Below are 21,445 nucleotides of genomic sequence, written 5' to 3' on the forward strand. Positions count from 1 at the left end.
ACCTTTGTTTACATGGGAATATGTGATGTATTCCTCATAATAATTTTAAATACAATCACTGAAAATTCTTGTGGGTTTTATTGGTCTTGCTTGCAGGTAAGAGGGTCTGTAGGGAAATGCATGTTCTGGGACATTCAGCAGCCCAAGAGGATAGTCAGCTGAGCCTTAAAGAGCAGTATGTTTTCTGTCTATTTTTCATTTCATCATTTGTATGTTAAGGTTCTCGATTTTCAAGAAACAAAATAATGTTATATTTCAGCCTTCCAGAAAGATAAAAATAATAAATACACTAACCTCTTTTTTCCTATGCTGTGAATATAACAGAAAATTTTACTATTTACAAAATATAGTTAGACGAGGTAACCCGGTCTGTCTACACACCCTCATTCTGATACAAACGGGTTTTTTTGTGCTTAAATTCCTTCCCATACAACATAAGCTAACCTGAAAAGACCTTATTATACCAGAAAAAGAGCTTGTCTGCACTACAATGATACAACAACAGTCTTGTTGCTATTCCACTGACTACACTGACACAAAGTAGATGCGTCCCACATTGACAACTTTGTCATTGACGTAGCTAAGCCACCTCTCCAAGTGGCAGCAGGTAGGTTGACTGAAACATTCTTCTATTGATACAGCTGGTTTACATGGGGAATTAGCTTAGATAGCTACCACACTCAGGGTGTGTGTCAGTCTAAATTTAAAGTGTAGACCAGACCAAAGAATGTTTGCATGGGGCACTACCTTATAGATAACAATAGCCAGTTAAATTCACACTTTAGGGTAGCATTTCCCATGGTGGCCACATCTGAGAAACGCTACCCTAAAGTGTGCATGTAGACACCAAGAGTTTGTCTGCAGCCATGACAGCTTCTTGGGCAGAGGAGGAAAAGAGGGGCAAAGCAGCAGCTCCTCCCTGTAGCCCCAGGAGAGGGCTCCAGTCTCCCCCCAACCTGGCTTCAGCTGTAGGATTCTGGGGGTGGGCTTCAGACCCTGTCTCCTGATCCACCTGAAGGGTCTGGCAGCAGGTTTGGTTCTCCCCCTCAACTCCAGCTTCAACCCCCTCCTTCCTCTGTTCAGCCTTTGGGCTCTGACCATGGATTTTGGGCTTCAGGACTCCAGGTTGGCAGGGCTCTGAGCTTCAACTTGTCCCTTGATTCTAGCTGTGGGGCTCTGCTGCTGGACTTCAGCCAGGGGTTGCGGGGCTTCAGCAGAGCCAGCTTTACCAGGCGCTGTGCTCAAGAGGCAAGAGCTAGTGTGAACCTGGGTTATGAAGCTGTGGAAAGGCTCTCTGGGCAATGGGTGGGGTGGAGCAGGGGAGTCCTGGGAGCCCTCCACTGTTCCCCTCAGACTGATTGTGGGAAGGGAGCAATCCATGGGATCTAGGGGAGGCAGCAAGGGCTGGGAGGGATCTGTCAGGGGCTGGGGGACTAGGGACAGCAAAATACAACTGTTTATATTGTTTGTTATTGAGTTTGCAAAACAAAAAAAACCTACATAAGTATTAATTACCGTGATTTATATATATATATATATATATATATATCCACATTTATTTTCCTAAAGTTAATTATGTGTTTTAAGAAAATTTTCAGTGACTAACAGCAAGTGTTGGTGGCCACTCTCTGAGACCGCCAAAATTTGTTGTGAGAAACCCTGTTTCAGGGTGTACCAAAAATCCTTTCCCACATAGACGAGGCCTGAGTCCTAACTAGGCTTTTCCCATCACGTTAAGCTAATTCAACTGAACTAACACAGCCCTGCCTGGAACGTGCCATGTGTGTTGCTCTGGCAGCAATTTAAAGGGCTTGGAGCTTCAGCCACCACGGCTGCTTCAGAAGCTCTGCACCCAAGAGCTCCAGCCCTTTGGTATTACTGGGCCCTGGAGAAATTACCCCCTTTTTCCATATTGGCGAGCCTCATGGAAATTCATCAATCGTAGCTTAGTTCGTGTCTAGGGTTGGTCTCCTCACCAGTGTTCAATGGTGTGATTTAAAATCAATGTAGTTATTTTGGCCCATCTGTAAAGAAATAAATTCTTTGTTAAACAGATGGAAGTTTGAATGATAGACCAGACTTGTGGGCAGTTGTTGAACTGCTCTTCCTTTAAAAGGCTGCTAGTGAGCGGGGTTAGCAGCAGCAACAGAAGTGAGATAGCTGTGGCAACAGCAAGCTGCAGAGAGAAATCTTTATGCATCAGGGCCTTGCTCTGTCCCCTCCCCCTCTCTGAGTCGGTTTTACATATAACTTCGTGGAGTCATCACAAAGAGAAGAGAACACACAAACCCACAGCAAAACCCACACAGGCAGAGCTAAGAGCTCTTCAGGAAGCTGACTTGAACTAAACCGCTGGCTTATTTTTCATCACGTTACGTTTGTCTCTGCTGTCCCTATCACCAGATGAACTAAACTTATCCTACCCCCAGGCTTATTTGGAAGGTATGTAGTCCTCTTTTCTTTTTGTCTTCCTCTCCCCACCTCGTTCAAGAAAAAAAGAAAATGTATTGCTAATCCACCGAGGAAAAAAATCCATCTGGGAAAAAAACCCAACCCCCCCATAGAGATCCAGTTTTCTTCTTTATCCTCCACTTACACTAGAGTATTTGATTTCCGTAACATTTGTTTTCAAGAGCCTTCTTCAACATCCTGTGTCTCAATTCTGGGGCTTTTTTCCCTCCTTAAACATCTTCATGTAACTGTGTATTTTAAATCAAGATTAGCCTTTTTTAGCTGTTACAGTTATCTTACAAAACTTGAGTTGAAAACTATAGATACTTTCTCTTTTAATACAAAACAGAACATTCTTTATTGGGATATCACATTAAAAGACAACCTAGTTCCCCCCCTTGGGCACTTCTTTCAGAGTTTTTATTATAATTTTTATGCTTATTTTCAACATAAAAAGAATGTGCCACTTCCTGTGGATTTTTGTTGTGTTTCAATATTTTTGGTACATCAGCCTAAAACAACCTATTATAAAAAGGAAGACATAAGTGAGGTTGAATGTACCAGTAATTTTATATGTTAATTAATGCAGGTAAAAAAGATAGAGAACAAATGAATCTAAAAATTCTGTGATTGATTTTGATCTCATTGTTAGTAGTATAGATTGTTAATAAGGCCACTGAAGTCAAAGGAGTTATACGTGCGTAAAATTGGTGCAAGCGAAAGGTGGATCCCATCCGGGTTTATGAAATACGCTGTCACCGATGGAAAAATCTGTATTGTTTTAATTTAGAATGAAAGTTGTTTTACATTATTCTTTTTCGAAGAGGCAAAAAAGTAACATTTTATGTAGTGAAGTTAGTATTAAAAAGTTTTTAATTTGCTGGTTTATTCATGTACATTCCTAGTTTCAGTTGAACCCTGGTCCAGCTAATATTTTTCACTTATTCACTTTGATAATTAAGTCTTTAACACACCTTGTTCTTTCTTCTCTTCTCTTCTTCCATCTCAATGGTACTCCTCTTTTATGTAGGACAAGCACGTTATTTTCATGACACATGGTCTGATTACATATATTGTGTTGTGTGTATAGGTAGACCTAAACAGATGCACTCATTTCATACTTCTCTTTTCAAGGGTTGCACCTACAAATGTATAAACAATCAGATAATGGTCACCTGGACAGTTAAAAGATAGCTAACATCTGAAGTGGATAAGGACAGAGTTGTAAGGGTGCTGGGTCATATAATATCCATTAGTCACAGGCAGTTCTAGATTTCCCTCAGGTATCTGTAACGAATCTGCATATAATTCTAAATTTTCCTATCCTTTCTTTTTGGTGCTCTTTCAATTAGTGTACGGCATAGGAGCGAGGCTGTGGCCACCTGGAAGAGACCATCTTTAACACAGATTTCTCCTAAGGAAAATATTTTCAGAGTCGAAAGGTAGGATAAAAAAGGCCTGGATGATCCTTGTGGCGATAAGCCTGCTTTTTTACTGTACCTAGTGGATGCCTGTCTTCTACTGCAGTTGAAATGAGGTGGAACTTTGCATGGGATTGTATACTAGTTTACATTTATAATGAACCTAAGAGAATGTTTATAAAAATAAGTTAATTTAACTTTTGAAGTGACCATAAATATAGTGGTAGTTTAATCTCTTCCATCATGGCTACGTCTACACGTGCAGCCAACATCGAAATAGCTTATTTTGATGTTGCGACATCGAAGAATAACATCTACATGTCCTCCAGGGCCGGCAACGTCGATGTTCAACTTCGACGTTGCTCAGCCCAACATCGAAATAGGCGCAGCGAGGAAACGTCTACACGTCAAAGTAGCACACATCGAAATAGGGATGCCAGGCACAGCTGCAGACAGGGTCACAGGGCGGACTCAACAGCCAGCCGCTCCCTTAAAGGGTCCCTCCCAGACACAGTTGCACTAAACAACACAAGATACACAGGGCTGACAACTGGTTGCAGACCCTGTGCCTGCAGCATAGATCCCCAGCTGCCGCAGAAGCAGCCAGAAGCCCTGGGCTAAGGGCTGCTGCCCACGGTGACCATAGAGCCCCGCAGGGGCTGGGGAGAGAGCATCTCTCAACCCCCCAGCTGATGGCCGCCATGGAGGACCCAGCAATTTCGACATTGCGGGACGCGGATCGTCTACACGGTCCCTACTTCGACGTTGAACGTCGAAGTAGGGCGCTATTCCTATCTCCTCATGAGGTTAGCGACTTCGACGTCTCGCCGCCTAACGTCGAAGTTGGTGCCGCTACTTCGAAGTAGCGTGCACGTGTAGACGCAGCTCATAAGTATTACAGAATTGAATCCAATCTAATTGAAGAGGCAGGGATGTGACATATACATACTGTTTAGATGATGGGCAGAATTAAAGTTATAGAAAGGCTTAACATGAGTTTACTTCCTACAGCAAGAAGTATTCTTCAAAGGAGGAAATGGATGAATTTATTATATGGTTTTACACTCAGAGATCAGGCTAATTAAGCGTTTTATGTCAGGCCCCACTTTTCATCCCTGAATTAGCATTTATCCCAAACTGTCTAAGGTAATCCAAACCAATGAAAATTTTGGTTATGTTCATATGAAAAATGTCCTTCAGCCACGTGTAAGAAAAGACATCTGTAGAATGCAAAAACTTTATTAATCGGTATATAAATGTGAATACACATACATAAAAACAGTCCCATATTTTAGCATTTTTAATTAGATGGATGACCCCAAGACACAGCAGCTGATCGTGCTGCACCCCGCTAGGAAATTTCACATACACCCACCCAAGGGGAACCTGCTCCCCACTGTGCACACCCCTGGACTAGATGCTCTAAAATTAGCCATCTATGTGTTTCTGTCTAAGCCTCTGATCTCACTAACCATTAAATTGTAATGTATGGATCTGAGTCCCATTTATACTAAGACATGGTTGTGCTAATAGCACGTTGCCTTAAATTTAGTACAGGTTGAACCTCTCTCATCTGGCACCCTAAGAACCTGACTGGTGCTGGACGAGAGAATTTGCCAGGCCACGGGAGGTCAATATTGTCTAGCACATGACCAACACTTCTGCTGCTTACTAGGCTTTTAGAAGACATTTGGGGGTAAATTACAGCTAAATAACATCACAGAACACCGAGAGCCAGGACTGGTGGCTGTAAACAAACTTTATGGGATCACAGGAAACTTGGCCACTCCCACGATAAGTGGTCGTCCAGCTAACTAAAATCATGCTGGATTACAGATGTTGCTGGACAAGAGAGTGCCAGATTACATATGTTCAACCTGTATAAAACTAATTTATGTCCACTTTAAGGCTTCTTCACCCTGTACACTGTAAAGTGGTCCGAGTATAAGTGAGACTCGGGCCTCAAATATTTATCTGTTTTCTGCTAATGATTAGTTACATCAGAGGACACATCTCACGTGTCTGTATGAAAGAGTAAGAGCATAAATTTAAATCTACTGTGCCGGCCATTTACCACTAGACCTGGTTTAAATTTAAAAATTAGATTGATGTAGTTGCTCAGGGCTGTTTAAAAAACATAGTTAGATCGCGCTAACACCCAGTGTTGACGTAGCTAGGTCAATGGAAGAATTCTTTCTTAGGTCTAGCTACCACCTCTCATAGAGAGGGTTTAACTACCTGGATGGAAAACCCGCTTCCATCCACCTAGGAAGCATCAAGCCACCTAGGCACCACTGCAGTGCTTGCTTGTGCTGCTGTAGCTGCTATAGTGTAGACAAGGCCTTCCAAGAGACATTCTTAAGAATCTGACCAATCTGCTCATATAAATCCTGAGAGATGAGTCTGACACCATGTGCTGAAGTTCAACAAGTTCTGGCTCTGTCTTCCTAATGTGGGAAGTGAGTTCTTGGGCAAAATAACCTTCAATGAAAACACACTTGCAGAACCCCTCCCCCTGACCCCAGTTATGCAAACCTTGGGACTGCAATTGTGAAAGTATCAACTGAGCTCAGCTACAATAGTGGTGAACAACAGAGAGAGTCAGTCTTTTGGGTAGATATTGCTAAACCCAGGCCTAATTGAACACTTTGCATTACACTCAGAAACCAATAGAACTAGAGGTGTAAAGAGCTCCCTATGGCCAATCTTGCAAAGTAAAAGATTTATAGCTTCTGCACTGGCCAGAGTATCGGACTGGTCTTTCTGGATATGCCAGTGTAGTGTGTGCAATGTGGTAGCCAATCTAAAGATCACAAAGGCATCAGAGACTGCGGTGTTAGCCTATCTCTCAGCTTAGTCTCACTTCGTGGATCAAGACCTCTTTGAAATTTTTCCCTGAAAATGTGGTTAGCGGAAATTATACATTTCTTTTGTTGCAAAAAATTCCTGTATTTTTTTAATGTGAAAAGTTGTTGCAATATTTCACTTACCATTAAATGAAAACCTCCAATAACCTTTTCAGTAATGTTTTAGTTAAAAAGAATTTGTACAGCAAAAGTAATGAAAATCATGAACAATTTCTAAAATATTGAAAATAGGTCTGTTTCAGACACATATGAAGGAAAACAACTGTGACATTTCAGAGTTTTTCACATGCATCAGTTTTAATTTTTTTTAGCTCCAGCTGGAGCTTTCAAAATGGTGATTCTCAAACATCATAAAACATTACCATGTCCGCATAAAAAAAAAAAGCCAGAAGATGGTCATGGACCCCCTCTCCCACCCAACTATGAAGAAAGGGAACGTAATTGGTAAATCCACTGCCAAATCCACCATTGAGAACACACTATAAGATTGCACCATTGCCTCTATGTATTGGAAACATGTAATGAACCTGAGTCCCATGACTTGCCATCACCCCTTTCACATAAAATTAAACATGTTCCTATATAGTTAGCATAATCTAATTGTGCTTAATTTCTAATGTTAACCAACAGACTTCCCAACACACGAATGAGCTACGGTCTTGTGTGAGAGGGAAATAATATGGAGCCAAAAGTCTGGTTATGTGGCTGCTAAATATGAGCAATGAGAACCCCTTGTACAAAATGGCTGCATAATGAGATCTAAAATTTCTCTCTCCAGAGAAAATGCAGACATCTGAGAGATTCTGCTCTCAGTTATATCAGGATACTCCTATTGATATTGAAGGGACCACAACAATGGAATTAAGAGCAGAATTGGACCAAAGATTTTATCTGTTTGTATGTCGAAAGAAAAGGGGGTACACCTCTGCTTATCAAGAAAAATTGTTTGTTCCTAGTTCTCTAGATATCACACATAAGGTTACCTTTCTCAAGTACCATGTCTTCATGGAGGCAAGCATGCCTTTTATGCAAGGGATCTTATTTTGTCTTTGGATACTTCTGTCCAACCCCCACAAGAGTCAATGGCAGTTGTAAATTCATATGTGATGAGAGTGGAGTTAATCTCAAGATACATGCTTTTATCCTCATGGGTCAGTAAAACAGGCTGATCAAACATTTAAAACAAACAAAAAAAATCATGCTGTGGATGGTTTTTGGGGTTTCCCAAAGGGGCACCACTGATGACATGCTGTGTGGGAAAGACCCGACATACATGGGAAAGGAAAGAACTTCTTCCAGCAGAGGCAAGAATGAATTTTGTGGTTAATGGTAGTGCAAGATACTTTTTTCAGTACGCAGACACCTGCAAAGTTGAAAATTATACAAAATTGGTGAAATTCACCCAATTGGAATTAGTGGTAACATTTTCTGATTTTTTTATTCCTTCCAAATAATATTCATTTTTATTGTGAAGATTACCCTTGTTTTCTTAAAAAAGTTACCAATAAGGCCAATTCTCTTCATGCAATCAGGGCTGTAGTTACTTAAGGATTTTTTCTTGTCTTCGTATCCATGGGCTCTGAAAAGTCCTGAAGTCTTTTGCTCTAAAAGGAAAGGCAAATGTTTTCCCTCTGATGAAAGTCAGTTTGGAGATAAGAAGAATAGCGATAAATAGAACGTTGGCTTTTTCTATTCACAATAGTTATGCTTAAAAATTTGTCAAAAGTTGAAAACTTGTAAGTGTGGCCATTATATCAAATTATTTTATTGGTATGTAGTATATGGAATAATTTATAGTGTCTTCATTTAATCACACTTGTATTTTGCTTCTTCTTTTTTAAAAAGAAGTGTTTACAATAAATTAAACAAAAGCTTTCAACGTGGAACATATCATTATTATCAAAAGTCAAGTACATTTCAAAAAGATTTTAATGCTGAATGGGAAGTGGTTATAAAACTTCCAATTGGGCTTGGACCAAGCCCCCTGAGTCAAATATATCAAATTTCACAAATGTTGGTATTCAAGTCCAAAATGTGGCATTCAGCCATATTGCCATTACACGTCTTTCTTTCATCTAGGTGGTTGATTTCATGCAAAATATGCTATGACTTCTTTGTCAGTAAAGAAAAACTTTAAAAAGTTCCCTACCACCCTCAGAGAACAGAAACACTGATAAAGTGTACATCAGCATGGCAACATGTATTGTCCATTCAGTATATGGAAAAAAATGCATCTGAAATTAGGTCTGATAACAGGGGAATGAGCAAAAGAGAGGTCAATATTTTTGGTAGTGAAGTTGGAAAATCCACTCTTGACGGTTTTTTCCTTCTGAAACTATTGCATATGGCCCAAGGCTGCTTGTAATACTACATTTTAAACACAAGTTATAGAAGGATAAGGGTGCATAGGAATCAGAAACAACAAGAAGTCCTGTGGCACTTTATAGACTGACAGATTTTTTTAGAGCATAAACTTTCATGGAAGTGAAGAAGACCCACTTCTTCAGATGCATGTGAAATGAGAAAGCGAATAAAGCAGGTGCTCCGAGGCCAAATTCCATAAAGAATTACAACAGGGAGTGCACAGTGTATAAGCCAATACAAATCTGACTCTGTGTGTGCAACATTTGCTATTTCAAAAATAAATTAAATAAATAAAAGTGCGACAGCTTTTCTTTTTCTTTCTTTCTTTCTTTCTGTCAGAATTACAGGTCTGACCCCAAAATAAGATTTGTGCCCACAGTCTCCCACACCCCTGTGGAGAACCAATGACTTCATTGTGACTCTGTGAGCGGGAAAAGGGACTTCAATACCACTTATGCATATTCTTTGTTTATGATTTTTTTTGTTAAAATAAAACATTCTTAAGGAAGCCATAAATGTGAGCAAGGAGGCTTTCCAGTGTATCTGGAAAGACACTTTTACATCCATTTTACAACTGCCTGATATCAAGCACATGAAGGCTAGATTATGGTATAGAGCTTGCAAGGTAACAACATATAAATTAAATACAAAAATGTGTCAAACAAATTTAAGAGTAAAATACGTTAAATCAACAAATGCAGGTGAAATAATAATAATAATAATAATACCTTCCCTCCACAAAGTGATTTATAAAGTGATTTGGTAACTAGGTACAGATATCTTCCTACATTGTAACTGATAATTAGGTTTGAAAGCAGGATACCACTTAAAACAGCTCATATCTAACTAAATATTTTATACCTTCCTACAATATGCATAGGACAGAAACTGGATATTGGCAGGTCTGGAAATACATAGTTAAAGTATATAGGCTATTCCTTACTACCATGACATAAGTGATCATTCATCACCACCTCACCCAAATGTCTATAGCTCATTCAGTTTTGACCTTGCTCCATTAAAAATCAACACATGATTTCAGATAGAACTAAAGGAAAATATTTTCTTTCAAACTGTTCACCATAATGTAGTAAAAACACAATATCTTGAATTGTTCACTGTGAAATACAACATACATTATTTGTTACACAAAAGTTACAAATTCAATATAGAATATTGTATACCTACACCTCTCCATACTTTGAACAACAGCACCAAAGCAGCCAAAAAGACACACACACACCATACCCAACACCCCCATGAAACATTCCAATTCTGTGGTTGCACTATTAATTTTCCTCTCCCTGAGGAAATCTTATGCAACATATTGAACACAGAGTGTTTGCTCTTATTGCTGAAGTCAAAAGAAGCAGGGCTACATTTCGGGATCCCACCATTTTTAAAACCTGCCATGTTCGCTCTGTAAGAAACACATGCTGATTGATTTCTGCATACAGCTATTTACCTACCTAGGTTAGCAAATAGCACCATATGCTGAATAAAGGTATGTATTAATTTTGTACACAGATTTGTATCCATTTTGTGTGCATGTAGTATGGATGCTCTCCATGTATTGTACTCACTAATGGGTGTTACTCTGTCTTTAGACATCCAAGAAATTAACAAAATCAGTGAAAGGCACCGGACTTCATCATAAGATCAGACATAGCTGTAGAGAAATCAACACCTGAAATTCAGTAAAACAAAACAAAACAAGAAAGATTTTTCAAAAGTTAAAACACTAAAAATGTTTTACCAAATACTATACAAATATTTACATAATATGTTACCATAGCTATGTCTTTTCTGATTTACTTCATGCTTCAGGAAAAAAGTTCAGTGTTAAAGTAGGATGAGAAATGTAAAGCGTTTTGTGGCCCAGTGCTGCATACTTTTATATGTGACTAACTTCACACAAATAGTGCCCTCTGAATTTACAGATACTATTTGGATGCCTAAATGTTTATAAGATCAGACCTTTGGTTTGGTTACACTGAAGCTAAGCATGACCATATGCCTGGAACCCAGTTCACTTTTAATTATGGAAAGATATGTCTCGTCACAATGTGTATATATAACGGGGATGTAAAGTGAGTGTGCTTATATAGGGAGAAGTGTGTTGTTTGCATATACAGGTATACCTAGGTACACACAGGGAAGGGCTACACGACAGTGGTCCTTCGAAGCACTCGTCTGAAAAAACTTCTTTTAAAATATCGCAACTACACACACAAAAAAGCATATTGAAAAACTGATCCGCTCTTTCGATAGAGAGAGTCCAAACCCCAGCTGCTCTTTCAAAAGAATGGGCCTGGAAATGCCAGGGATCAAAAAATCTGGCTCCATGGAGCACTGCTCTTTTGAAAAAAGAGCCCCTGGGGTGTCTACACACATTTTTTCCCCAAAAGAATCTTTCAGAAAAAACTCATTCTTCCTCATCTGGGAGTGGAAGAGGGCTGCCAGAAAAAGTGCTGTGGTTTTCCAATTTAATACAGAAAGAATGCATTTTGTTTGTAGATGCTCTGCGGGATTTTTCAAAACATCCCTGGTGTTTTAGAAAAAACTACCTAGTGTAGATGTAGCCACAGATAAGTAGCTGTAATTCAGTGGTGGATACAAATACAGTAATGGGGGCTATGTATCCTAATAACTATGGGTGTATGTGTGTAGAATACCAATCCCCCAATATAGTTCGCATATCTACCTCTGAAATGCAGCTACATCTGCACTAAAACAATTCACAAGTAAAACTAGTGAACTGTTTAAAAGCATAGAACAAAGGAGTGGCTGAAGATGGGAAACAAAGGCTATTTTATGCAATGCTGTATACAGTGTACCAGAACAATTTTACAAGGTAGAATGGATGAAGTTCACACCTGTTCAGATAACTATTGAAAGGCCTATGCATTACTCTCTTACTGGATCATACGATCCAGTGTTCTCTTTCCATTGGCTGCCAAGGATGTTGGATCAGGGATCTGTATTACCTGCCCTCCCCTGGTAAAGGTGAATATCACCTCCAGGAAGTAACCACATATGAATTTGGGCAGGACAAAGGGGTTAGTGTTGAAAATCAGTCACTTACATGCACTGTTGTGCCTTGGGCATCCAAATAGTGAATTCTGTGACATTACATACCATATCCCATACTTAAGCAAAGTGAGAATGAGATGGTTAAAGGATCCTCCTGATCTGTCCCTTGATTATCAGAAATATGTAGCACTCTCAGTTCCCATGGACTTCTCAAATTCAGGAACTCTAAATTTCAGTCCTTTAATCAGATATTTTTCTCTTTTTAAGGTTGTTGTAATTCAAAGGTATGCATTTTTAATTTGCATATCGTATCAAAAGTGTGATCAGACACAACAATCAGAATATGGGATTGCATCTCTTATTTTTACTTCTTAATACTGCTGAGTTATATCATGCTATTCACTCTGAAGTAGAAATCCCCATTCTCAGCAATTAGTTCAATTCCAAAACCTTCTTTAATTATAATATAATTACAAATGTCTGAATATTTGGCCTTTATTTCTTGTTTTTAGTTTCATTCAGAACCCCTAACATGCTTTTCAGAAGCATTTTGGGCATTCAAAATGTTCATGCCTTGTCTCAGCTCAGACATAAATTAATTCCAGGAAAGTTTAACAGCAAGACATTTAGCGGTTTTTCAGTTGCATGAAGGTGATAAAAAGACAGCTTTCTATTTCTTTTTAAAAAGAAACAAGTCTTTACCTTCCATTTTTCTTATTTAAAAGACTGAAAATCTTTGTTAAAGTAGGACTGGTGTCTTTGTCTCCTTTGCAGAAATTTAGTTTTGAGATGAAGCTCTCAAGGTTTGAAAGTAAAGATTTAGCATGCATGGTTTATTATGCAATTTTTATAAATACAGCTTCCATGTCAGAAAGACATGAAAATTGTATTTTTGCATTTATTTATTTTAATGTATAATAATAATAATAAAAGAGTGCACTTTTACAAATGCTTAAAACTACAGTTCATCATAAACTAGCAATTCAGTTGTAGTTCTGGCAGTTACATAAAATAACAGGCATTAAAAAAAAAACCTCACCAATTAAATTACCATAGTCTACCAGCCATACCCTTCTCCCTGCCTCCAGTGTTATGAACCAAAAACAACATGAAATCCTGGGGCACCTGGTAGACTGACAGATATTTTGGAGCATAAGCTGTCATGGACAAAGACCCACATTATCAGATGATGAAGCAGGTCTTTGTCCATGACAGCTTATGCTTCAAAATATCTGTTAGTCTGTAAGGCCCCGCAGGACTTTTTGTTGTTTTTCAAGAGACAGACTAACTTGGCTACCTCTCTGTTATGAACCAAGTGAGGCAGAGAGTTGCAAAGATGTGGGGCCCTAATGGAAAACACTCAGGCAGCATTCCCTTCACCCCCACTTTCTCTTTCATATCAATGGTGCCATAGCTCAATGGCTTCCACAGACTGCAACTGTGGTGTTGTCTTATGAAAGGAGAGAGGTTGTCTCTTATGTCTACACCACAGTTGGAAAATGTGATTCCTGGCATAGATAAACAGACTCGCACTGGCTCAGTTTAAAGTAGCACCTAAAATAGCAGAGCGGACACTGCAGCTCTGGCAGCATCTTGTTCTAGCCGCCTGAGCTCAGACTCAGGCGGTTGGGTGCGCTTAGACTGTGGTGGCCAGTCAACCCTTAACTAGCACTGCAATGTCCCCACTGCTATGTTTAGGTGCTAGCACAAGCTGAGCTACGGTGAATCTGTTACCTGTGTGCTGGAAATTACACTTGCCAACTGCAGTGCATTTGAAGCCAATGATATGTAGGTCATTTAGGGTTTTACAGATCAAAAGCAACACCTTAAAATCAAACTATAAACTAATATGCAGTTAGTGCAGTTAATAGAACAGTGGTTTAACTCTGTCACATGCAGACACCACTGGCTCAGGAGCTAAATTAATGATCGACATTGCCCAAAAGAACCATGGTAGCGTACATGTATTGTTTAATTTACTATAGTACTGTATATTCACATTTAAACAGAAAGATGGGAAAATATTTACTGTGTGTGTCTATATGTAATCAACAAAATAACTGAACAAGCACTATTATTTATCAACTACAACTGGTTACTAATATGGTAAAAGCATCCTGAATGGTTAATAATTTATAATAATTAAATTACATGGTCTTTGAATATCATGTGATGCCAGGAGCTGTAGGACGCATATTAAATAGCCACTTGTGGCTCTTGAACCTCAGTCTGGCTACAGTTTAACATACTCACCAGGCCCTGATCTTGCAATGTGTGCACTGTCAACAGGCCACTACTCCCATATGGAGTCCACAGCGGGACTGGGGCTTTGGTGACTTTCCTGTACTATTTTCAAGTTACATTAGGCAGCATTTAAATATTTTTTCCAGAAGTCTTTTATGCATTAGTCTTTTTATTTATTTTTAGAGTAATTGTTACAGATTATAAACTGTTCTGCATAAGGGATAGAATTAGTAGCTAGAAAGCCTGACCCTGCAATCACACAAAAAAATCACTGCATCAAGTGGTCCCACAATGGGAGAACTGATGTGAGGAAAGCACAGAAGACTGAGAGCCAGGACTGGTGGCTGGAGACAAACTTTATGGGCCACAGAAAACTTGGCCACATCCAGAAGTAGTCATCCAGCTAACTAATATCATGCTGGATTATAAATATTGCCAGATGAGAGAGTTCTGGACTAGAGAGGCTCAACCATTACTCATGTTTTGTCTTTTTCTTTAAAATTTTATGCAAAACCCTGCTACTTCTGCATTAAGGCTGATCACACGGAAGTTAGAATATTCATAGTTAAATTTCCCTTATCTGCCTTCACTCTACCCTTCTCACCAGCTACTTCTAATAGGCTTCTTTACTGGGTGATCACATAGAACTGAGCATTCTGATATATTTATTGGCCAAAATACAATTCCATGGAAAGGAACTGCAGTATTTTCTTCTAACCTTGCAGGTGCTTAAGAAGTGTTCTGCATTGCCACTTATACTCGTAAAACAACCCTCCAGAAAGACTCTTTAAAAGACATCATGTATGTATTCTTCATTTAAGCTTGAACTGAGTACTTTTGTATAGATAGCTTTCCTTGTGTAGGGTTTTTGTTTTTTTTTTTACTGCCTGTACTGAATTTTAAATTTTAGTATTCTTTGTACGGTAAGGCTGAAGGAGTGAGGTGGATGGTAAATTGCATCTTTTCTTGTAGACTTTCATGGATGTAAATAGAATTTGCACTGTTACATGTATGTTGTGCAATCATGTCAGTCAAGACCCTACTGTTTTGCACAGGTAGTTGGCAAATAACAGTGAAAGTTGTGTGAGAATTTTACATCTGACATTTTGTGTAATTAAAATTTTAAATCTAATATGTATTTATGTTGTGAGTATAATATATACTGCAGTTGAGAATAAAAATAAAGCCAGATGTTGATCAGGGTAGAGTTCCCAGGGGCTGGGCTCTGGGCATACCCAACTAAGGGGAATCAGAAAATGGCCCTTGTTGGGCACCTTTGTGTTTCATTTTTCTATGGATTATAGTTCGATCCACTTTACTTTAAAAACAGCCATATGCTTTTGTGATGGGATTGTCAGTACTGGTAAGTATGTGGCAGTATCAGTATCCGTCAATACTAGTCCATGTACTAACAGGTTCCTTAGTCTGTTTTTACTGTATTAGCCATCATTCTATTTTATTTTCAAAATATCCAAAACAACAGAATCAAATTAAGCAAATTGTATGACTCCATGTGTCTGTCTCATTTTTCACTTTAGAGAAAGCCAAAAAGCACCTTGAATTAGTAACGTTTATTTCCTTCCCCTCCCCCAAATACATTAAAAATAGCCAGACTAAGAAATTTGTGCTCAAGGGAAGAGTTATTTTATGCTGAATTGTAAATGGAGTGCAAATGGTTATGTCTGAGTTATAAGCCACAAGAATACAAGAGTTTGTCTTAATAATATTGACACAATTGTCAAGTATAGCAGCATTCTGATGAACATGCTTAAATATTGGATGGCACCCCCATTGTATGCTTTTCAGCTCTTTTATTTATATTTTAAAAAAATCTAATTTGATATACTTGGAATTTTCTCTTCTGAATAAAGACTATTTCATGAGACCCTTGTTCCAGGGGACTTAAAATTTTACAGGTTACTACTATTCACAGTTTTAAACGTAAATTTTACACCAGACATTCTGGGACCTCAAACAAAAGTGAAAGGATTTCTTCATTCATGGTCTTGTTCATTTCCTGACACCCAGCAAGGTACCTGGATGTGATTCAGTCTGTATCAGAATTCTCAGAACCCATCGTGTAATGGTTGGAAATGCGTATTGCCTTTGCAAACCGGGAACTACAGTCTGTTGCAATGAGTCTTCTGAATACCAGAGGAAGAAACCTGTATGAAAACTGCCATGAGAATTTGAAATAGCTAATTATAAAATAAAATACTGGGTATAAGTCAGATTGTTTGTACATTTTGGATCTTCTTTTGATTGGCTCATGTGGGAGAAGATGTGAAGGGTGTCCATGCAGTAGAGCCGGCAACCCATAAGAGGTTTGGCGCTGCCAGATTATAAAATAGAAGCAGTAAATTGCACTGTCAGTGCTAGTCAAATGCATTGCAACTCCAACTGAAGCATTTTTTTTTCCTTTGTGAAATTAGTTGAAGCACTAAATATACTATAAATGTATAGGTAGGACCAGGCGAGCAGAATGCTGGGATAATAAAACTAGAGTTGGTAAACTACAGAGCAGTCTTCTACACTTTAGCGTGAAGGGATAATTCTTTTCTGTACAAATAAACCCCAGAACTGTCTCCCCTCTTAACAAAGGAAGAGGATGGAAATAAATTATTTAAGTGAAAAATGTTCGTTAGAAGAACCCTGGAAATTTAGCAATTTAAACACTTATTTTAGGCTACTATTATTATTCAGAACATGTAAGACTCAAAAGAGAAGAAAGGGAAGTTATTTTCCCTTTGTTTTTCATTTGACAACATTTAGTGTATATTCAGTTTCAGTGTTTCTCTTGCGTGATCGGTCAGTTTCTCCTGTTTGCGTGAATCTTTTTTCAGAGCAACTGGGGAGGAGAAAACCCATTTACAAACATAGGAAAATGTGATCATAATATCTTAAACAATAGCAAGGCTGTCAAGCAGATGCAACACCTGAAATGTCTGTAACTCATTTTAAAAAAAAGTAACTATATTTTGAATTGACTGTGTACCATTAGCAAAATATAGCCATTGGGAAGGGGAATATATGTATATGATTTGCTCTTCTGTTGTATTATTTAAAAGAGATTTGAAACAAAGAGATTTTAAGCAGTGTTTTAAGCAGTAGCTGCTGCACCATCTGTAAAACCAAAAGTGTTCCTGTAATATAGATTTATATCTAAAGACTCCCTACCTCCTCGTTGTTACCTGAGAAGTTGCCTGTTGTCTTTGATTGTTGAATTATTTAAATAATCAAATCAGATAATGTGTGCTTTTTTCCCCTCATGTGCTGCATTTGAGGAGCATTGGTGCAGAGGGTGCATACATTTTCAAAGGTGCCTAAAAAGCCTAAGTAGAGTTTTCAAAAGTGATTTGGCTATTCGGAACCCTAGTCTCTTTGAAAGTCAGGTCATTTTTGAAAATCTTACCCATTTGGTGAGTGAGAAACCTGAGTGGTATCAAGTACAACAAATGGTTGCACTGGAGAAAGATGATTATTGAATTTTTACCCTAGATTTGGGTTTTTTTCCATCAATTGGTGCTACCTATGTGGCGGGAGGGAATGATGCTAATTGCAGTAGAAAAGTACTGGGAACTGTCCAAATAGATGTCCAGAGAAATTTACAATAAGTGAGGCATTTTCACTGAATTATTAGCAAAGCTGTTGTATAAATGTTACATTTTATGTTTTTCCCTTTCAGGAAGCTTGTTTTACTCACTGAAGCATTCAAGTGACAGCATCACACCCTTGTGTGGGAGACAAGGGGATTTTGTACTTAAGTGAAATTCTTGGGTCTTGAGAAATTAAAGAATGTGGATGAATTCCTATTGAATGGAGATTATTTCAAAAGTTCCCTGAGAACACTCTCCCCCCCCCAATTCCTGTTTTTGCTGAGTTGAAACTGCATTGTGAGGTGGAAGTTGAGAAAATGCTGGATTCAATCAAATGCGTGCTGGTGGGAGATGCTGCTGTGGGAAAAACATCACTCTTGGTACGTTTCACCTCTGAGACTTTTCCAGACACCTACAAGCCCACAGTGTATGAAAACACAGGGGTGGATGTCTTCATGGATGGTGTCCAGATTAGCCTAGGACTTTGGGACACAGCAGGCAGTGATGCCTTCAAAGGCATCCGTCCCATCTCATACCAACAGGCTGATGTGGTGTTAATGTGCTATTCAGTGGTCAACCACAACTCCTTTTTAAACCTGAGGAATAAATGGATTGGTGAGATCAGAAGCCATTTGCCTCGAGTCCCTGTTTTAGTGGTGGCCACTCAGACTGACCAGCGGGAAACAGGACCCCATCACTTGTCCTGCATCAGCTCAGTTGATGGGAAGCGGCTTGCCCGTGAGGTCCGTGCTAAAGGTTACTTGGAGTGCTCTGCTCTCAGCAACAGGGGAGTGCAGCAGGTGTTTGAGTATGCTGTCCGAACTGCCGTCAACCAAGCCCGAAAACAGAAGAGGAGGAAACTCTTCTCTGTTGATGACTGCAGGATCTTTTGAAGTCCCTTTATTATGCTATTCATTGCCTTACTTCTTCCCTTGCACAGAGGCACAGCAGCATAGAAAATGGAAGGGAAGCCATGAAAAGGCCTCTGACGGGATCATCATGCTAGTGCTCCTGATGGGCCAAATGTCCTTTCTACCTGACCTGGCTTTTTCCTTTCTATGACTAATGCCTTTGAACATGAAAAAATGCAGTTAACTCTCCTTTCCCCACAAAACTATAAATGACCTATTTTACTCTAGGCTACCAGGTCATAAAGGACTGGAAAGAGCCTGAACTGGAGACTTATGGAAAATATCCATGTTTTTTAAGTTTTCATTTCTGTTGTTGGTTTATTTGTCTGCATTTATTTAATGATAGAAAGCCTCTGCTTTGGCTGAAATCCCTTCTGACATAACTTCCCATGCTGAGTTTTTGACTCTAAGAACTTTGTATATAGAATCTAGTCATTGTATAAGTAATTTAAAAAGATATTTGTACATGTTGTTTTAAACTCCTCTATTACAGTTTGTTTTCATATTTCGGAAGTTCTTCCTTTAGCTAACCACAAAGGCAAGCTGCCATATCAGTGAAATAGTTTCCTAGGGTTAAACCTTTGCAGTTTTTATTCAAGCAGAACCCCCAGTGGAATATTTTAGTGGTGGGGGAGGGCAGGAACACACAGAGGACCATTAATAGAACAAAACTGTTCACCTTTGCTGGTTCAAAACCAGTTTGCACGGTCTGGAAACGATGAAAAATTGATAGTTGATCTGTGTCTTACGTAACATGTATTTTATGGTCTCAGCCCAGGGCTCGGCAGAACAGTGACTACATCAGAAAACCTGCCATACTTGGCATTTGGTGTGAGTCTCAGCAAAGAGGCCAAAGACTGAATGAGCCAGAGGAGGCTGATGTGCTCCCTCATCCCTAATGATGCTGCTGTCAGACAGAACTTTTAGGTTCATGGGTGAGAGTGCAGAGAAGATCACACTGTCATGCATCGTGCCCCCGCTGTTCTGTTGGCAGATTTCAGTCTCCAGGGAAGATAAGACATTTTCATGAGCACTAAAATTCTCCCATACTCTTTTTAAATGAACATTTTTCTGACCAGAGGTTTTGTTGAAACAAGTAATCTCATATCCTAAGGATAATTGAATACACAGTGACACTGAATTGATATAATTTCAATCAGTAACAATCTCTGGAGCGGTTTTGCTAAGTGTAATTACTTTGGATTTTACAAGATCTAATCAAATGCCCTTTGCTTACTGGAGGAAATTAATAACATTTAGGGTCCAGGCCTACTGATGGGGCTGGGCGGGGAGGGGCAGCAGGACAACTGCCCTGGGCCTAGTAATTCGGAAGGGCCTGATGCTCCTGGCTGCTGCTACTTTAAATTGCCACTGGAGCCACATGTAGGCACTCAGGGCAGAACTGAGGGCTATCTGGGGGAAGCTAGTCCCAGCCCCACTCCTTCCGCCTGAGACCCTGCCCTTCTGGGGGCTACTGAGTTTCTCTCTTGCGCCAGGTTGGCTGTTTCCTTCACTGTTAAGGTCAAATCCTCAGGGCCAGATTATTTCCCTGAACAGAGAACTTGCATATCTGGTTGCATGGGATAATTCTGTTTGGGTGAGGGTGGGTTTTGCCTCCCATTTCAGGATGGCTGTTGTTCAACACACACAACCCATGGATTGAGATTTGCAGTGGTCTTACTGGGTATCAGGCCTTTTCTAAAGAGAACTTGGCAAATTAAGTCCTTCTCTTCCTAGCAAGTCTAGACATGCACTCACATATGACAAAATAATTAAGGGTACGATTTATATGGTGCTCAGAAGCATACTAGATGCCCTCTAGAATACTTGAAGACGTAACACAGTGAGTGGCAAACAACAGACCAGGAACTGAAGGAGGAAGGGTTACATGAGGAGATCCCATGGTTACATACGTTCGATATCATGTAATATATAAATGAACTAAGGAGCAATAGGCAGTCATACACTGTGGTTTAAACTGTTCAAAGGGATGATTCCTATGAATAAAATTACTACTGTGAGCAAAGCATGTGAAGTCTACATCTATACTAGCAAGTTCTTTTGAAAGATTTTTTGGAAGAAGGGGGCTCTTTCAAAAGATCCCACAGAGCATCTACACACAAAAATTGTTCTTTCAAAAGTAAATTGAAAGAATGCGGCGCTCCTTTTGAAATCACTCCTCCTTTCCCATTTAAGGAACAACAGCTTCTTTCAAAAGAAAATGAGTGTAGACATTCCACAGGGCCCTTCTTTTGAAAGAGCAGTCCTCATGGCCTCTGATTTTTCGACTCCTGGCCCGGTCTTTTGAAAGAGTGGGCTCAGTATGGACTCTCTCTTTTGAAAGAGTAGATCATATTTTCGGTCTGCTTTTTTGAGTGTGGATGCACTCTTTCAAAAGCTTCTTTTGATAGATACCTGTAGTGTAGATGTAGCCAGAGTGTTTATTACACCGGCAAAGTCCCAGGCTGGGAAATACATATTTCTACTTTAAACTTTCCAGTGTTCTCCCAAGGGAGACCTTTCATTACAAACAAGTATTGGGTTCATTTATTCTTTTA

General features: G+C 39.3%; 1 protein-coding gene across 2 annotated transcripts; it reads left to right on the top strand.

Moving 5' to 3' along the window:
* The first annotated feature begins 2,315 nt into the window (after positions 1 to 2,315).
* Positions 2,316 to 19,104, top strand: RHOH (ras homolog family member H). 2 transcript variants are annotated; one of them, XM_074991788.1, is made up of 3 exons: positions 2,316 to 2,442; positions 3,804 to 3,893; positions 18,066 to 19,104. In XM_074991788.1, the coding sequence occupies exon 3, from the start codon at positions 18,294 to 18,296 to the stop codon at positions 18,867 to 18,869; it is 576 nt and encodes a 191-aa protein (XP_074847889.1). In that variant the 5' UTR covers positions 2,316 to 2,442; positions 3,804 to 3,893; positions 18,066 to 18,293; the 3' UTR covers positions 18,870 to 19,104. The 2 variants fall into 2 exon arrangements, with proteins under 2 accessions (XP_074847889.1, XP_074847891.1); XM_074991790.1 differs by lacking the exons at positions 2,316 to 2,442; positions 3,804 to 3,893 and adding an exon at positions 15,003 to 15,181.
* The last annotated feature ends 2,341 nt before the right edge of the window (positions 19,105 to 21,445 follow it).

Source organism: Carettochelys insculpta, chromosome 4, assembly GCF_033958435.1.
Source record: "Carettochelys insculpta isolate YL-2023 chromosome 4, ASM3395843v1, whole genome shotgun sequence".
In the NCBI taxonomy this organism is placed as follows: Eukaryota; Metazoa; Chordata; order Testudines; family Carettochelyidae; genus Carettochelys; species Carettochelys insculpta.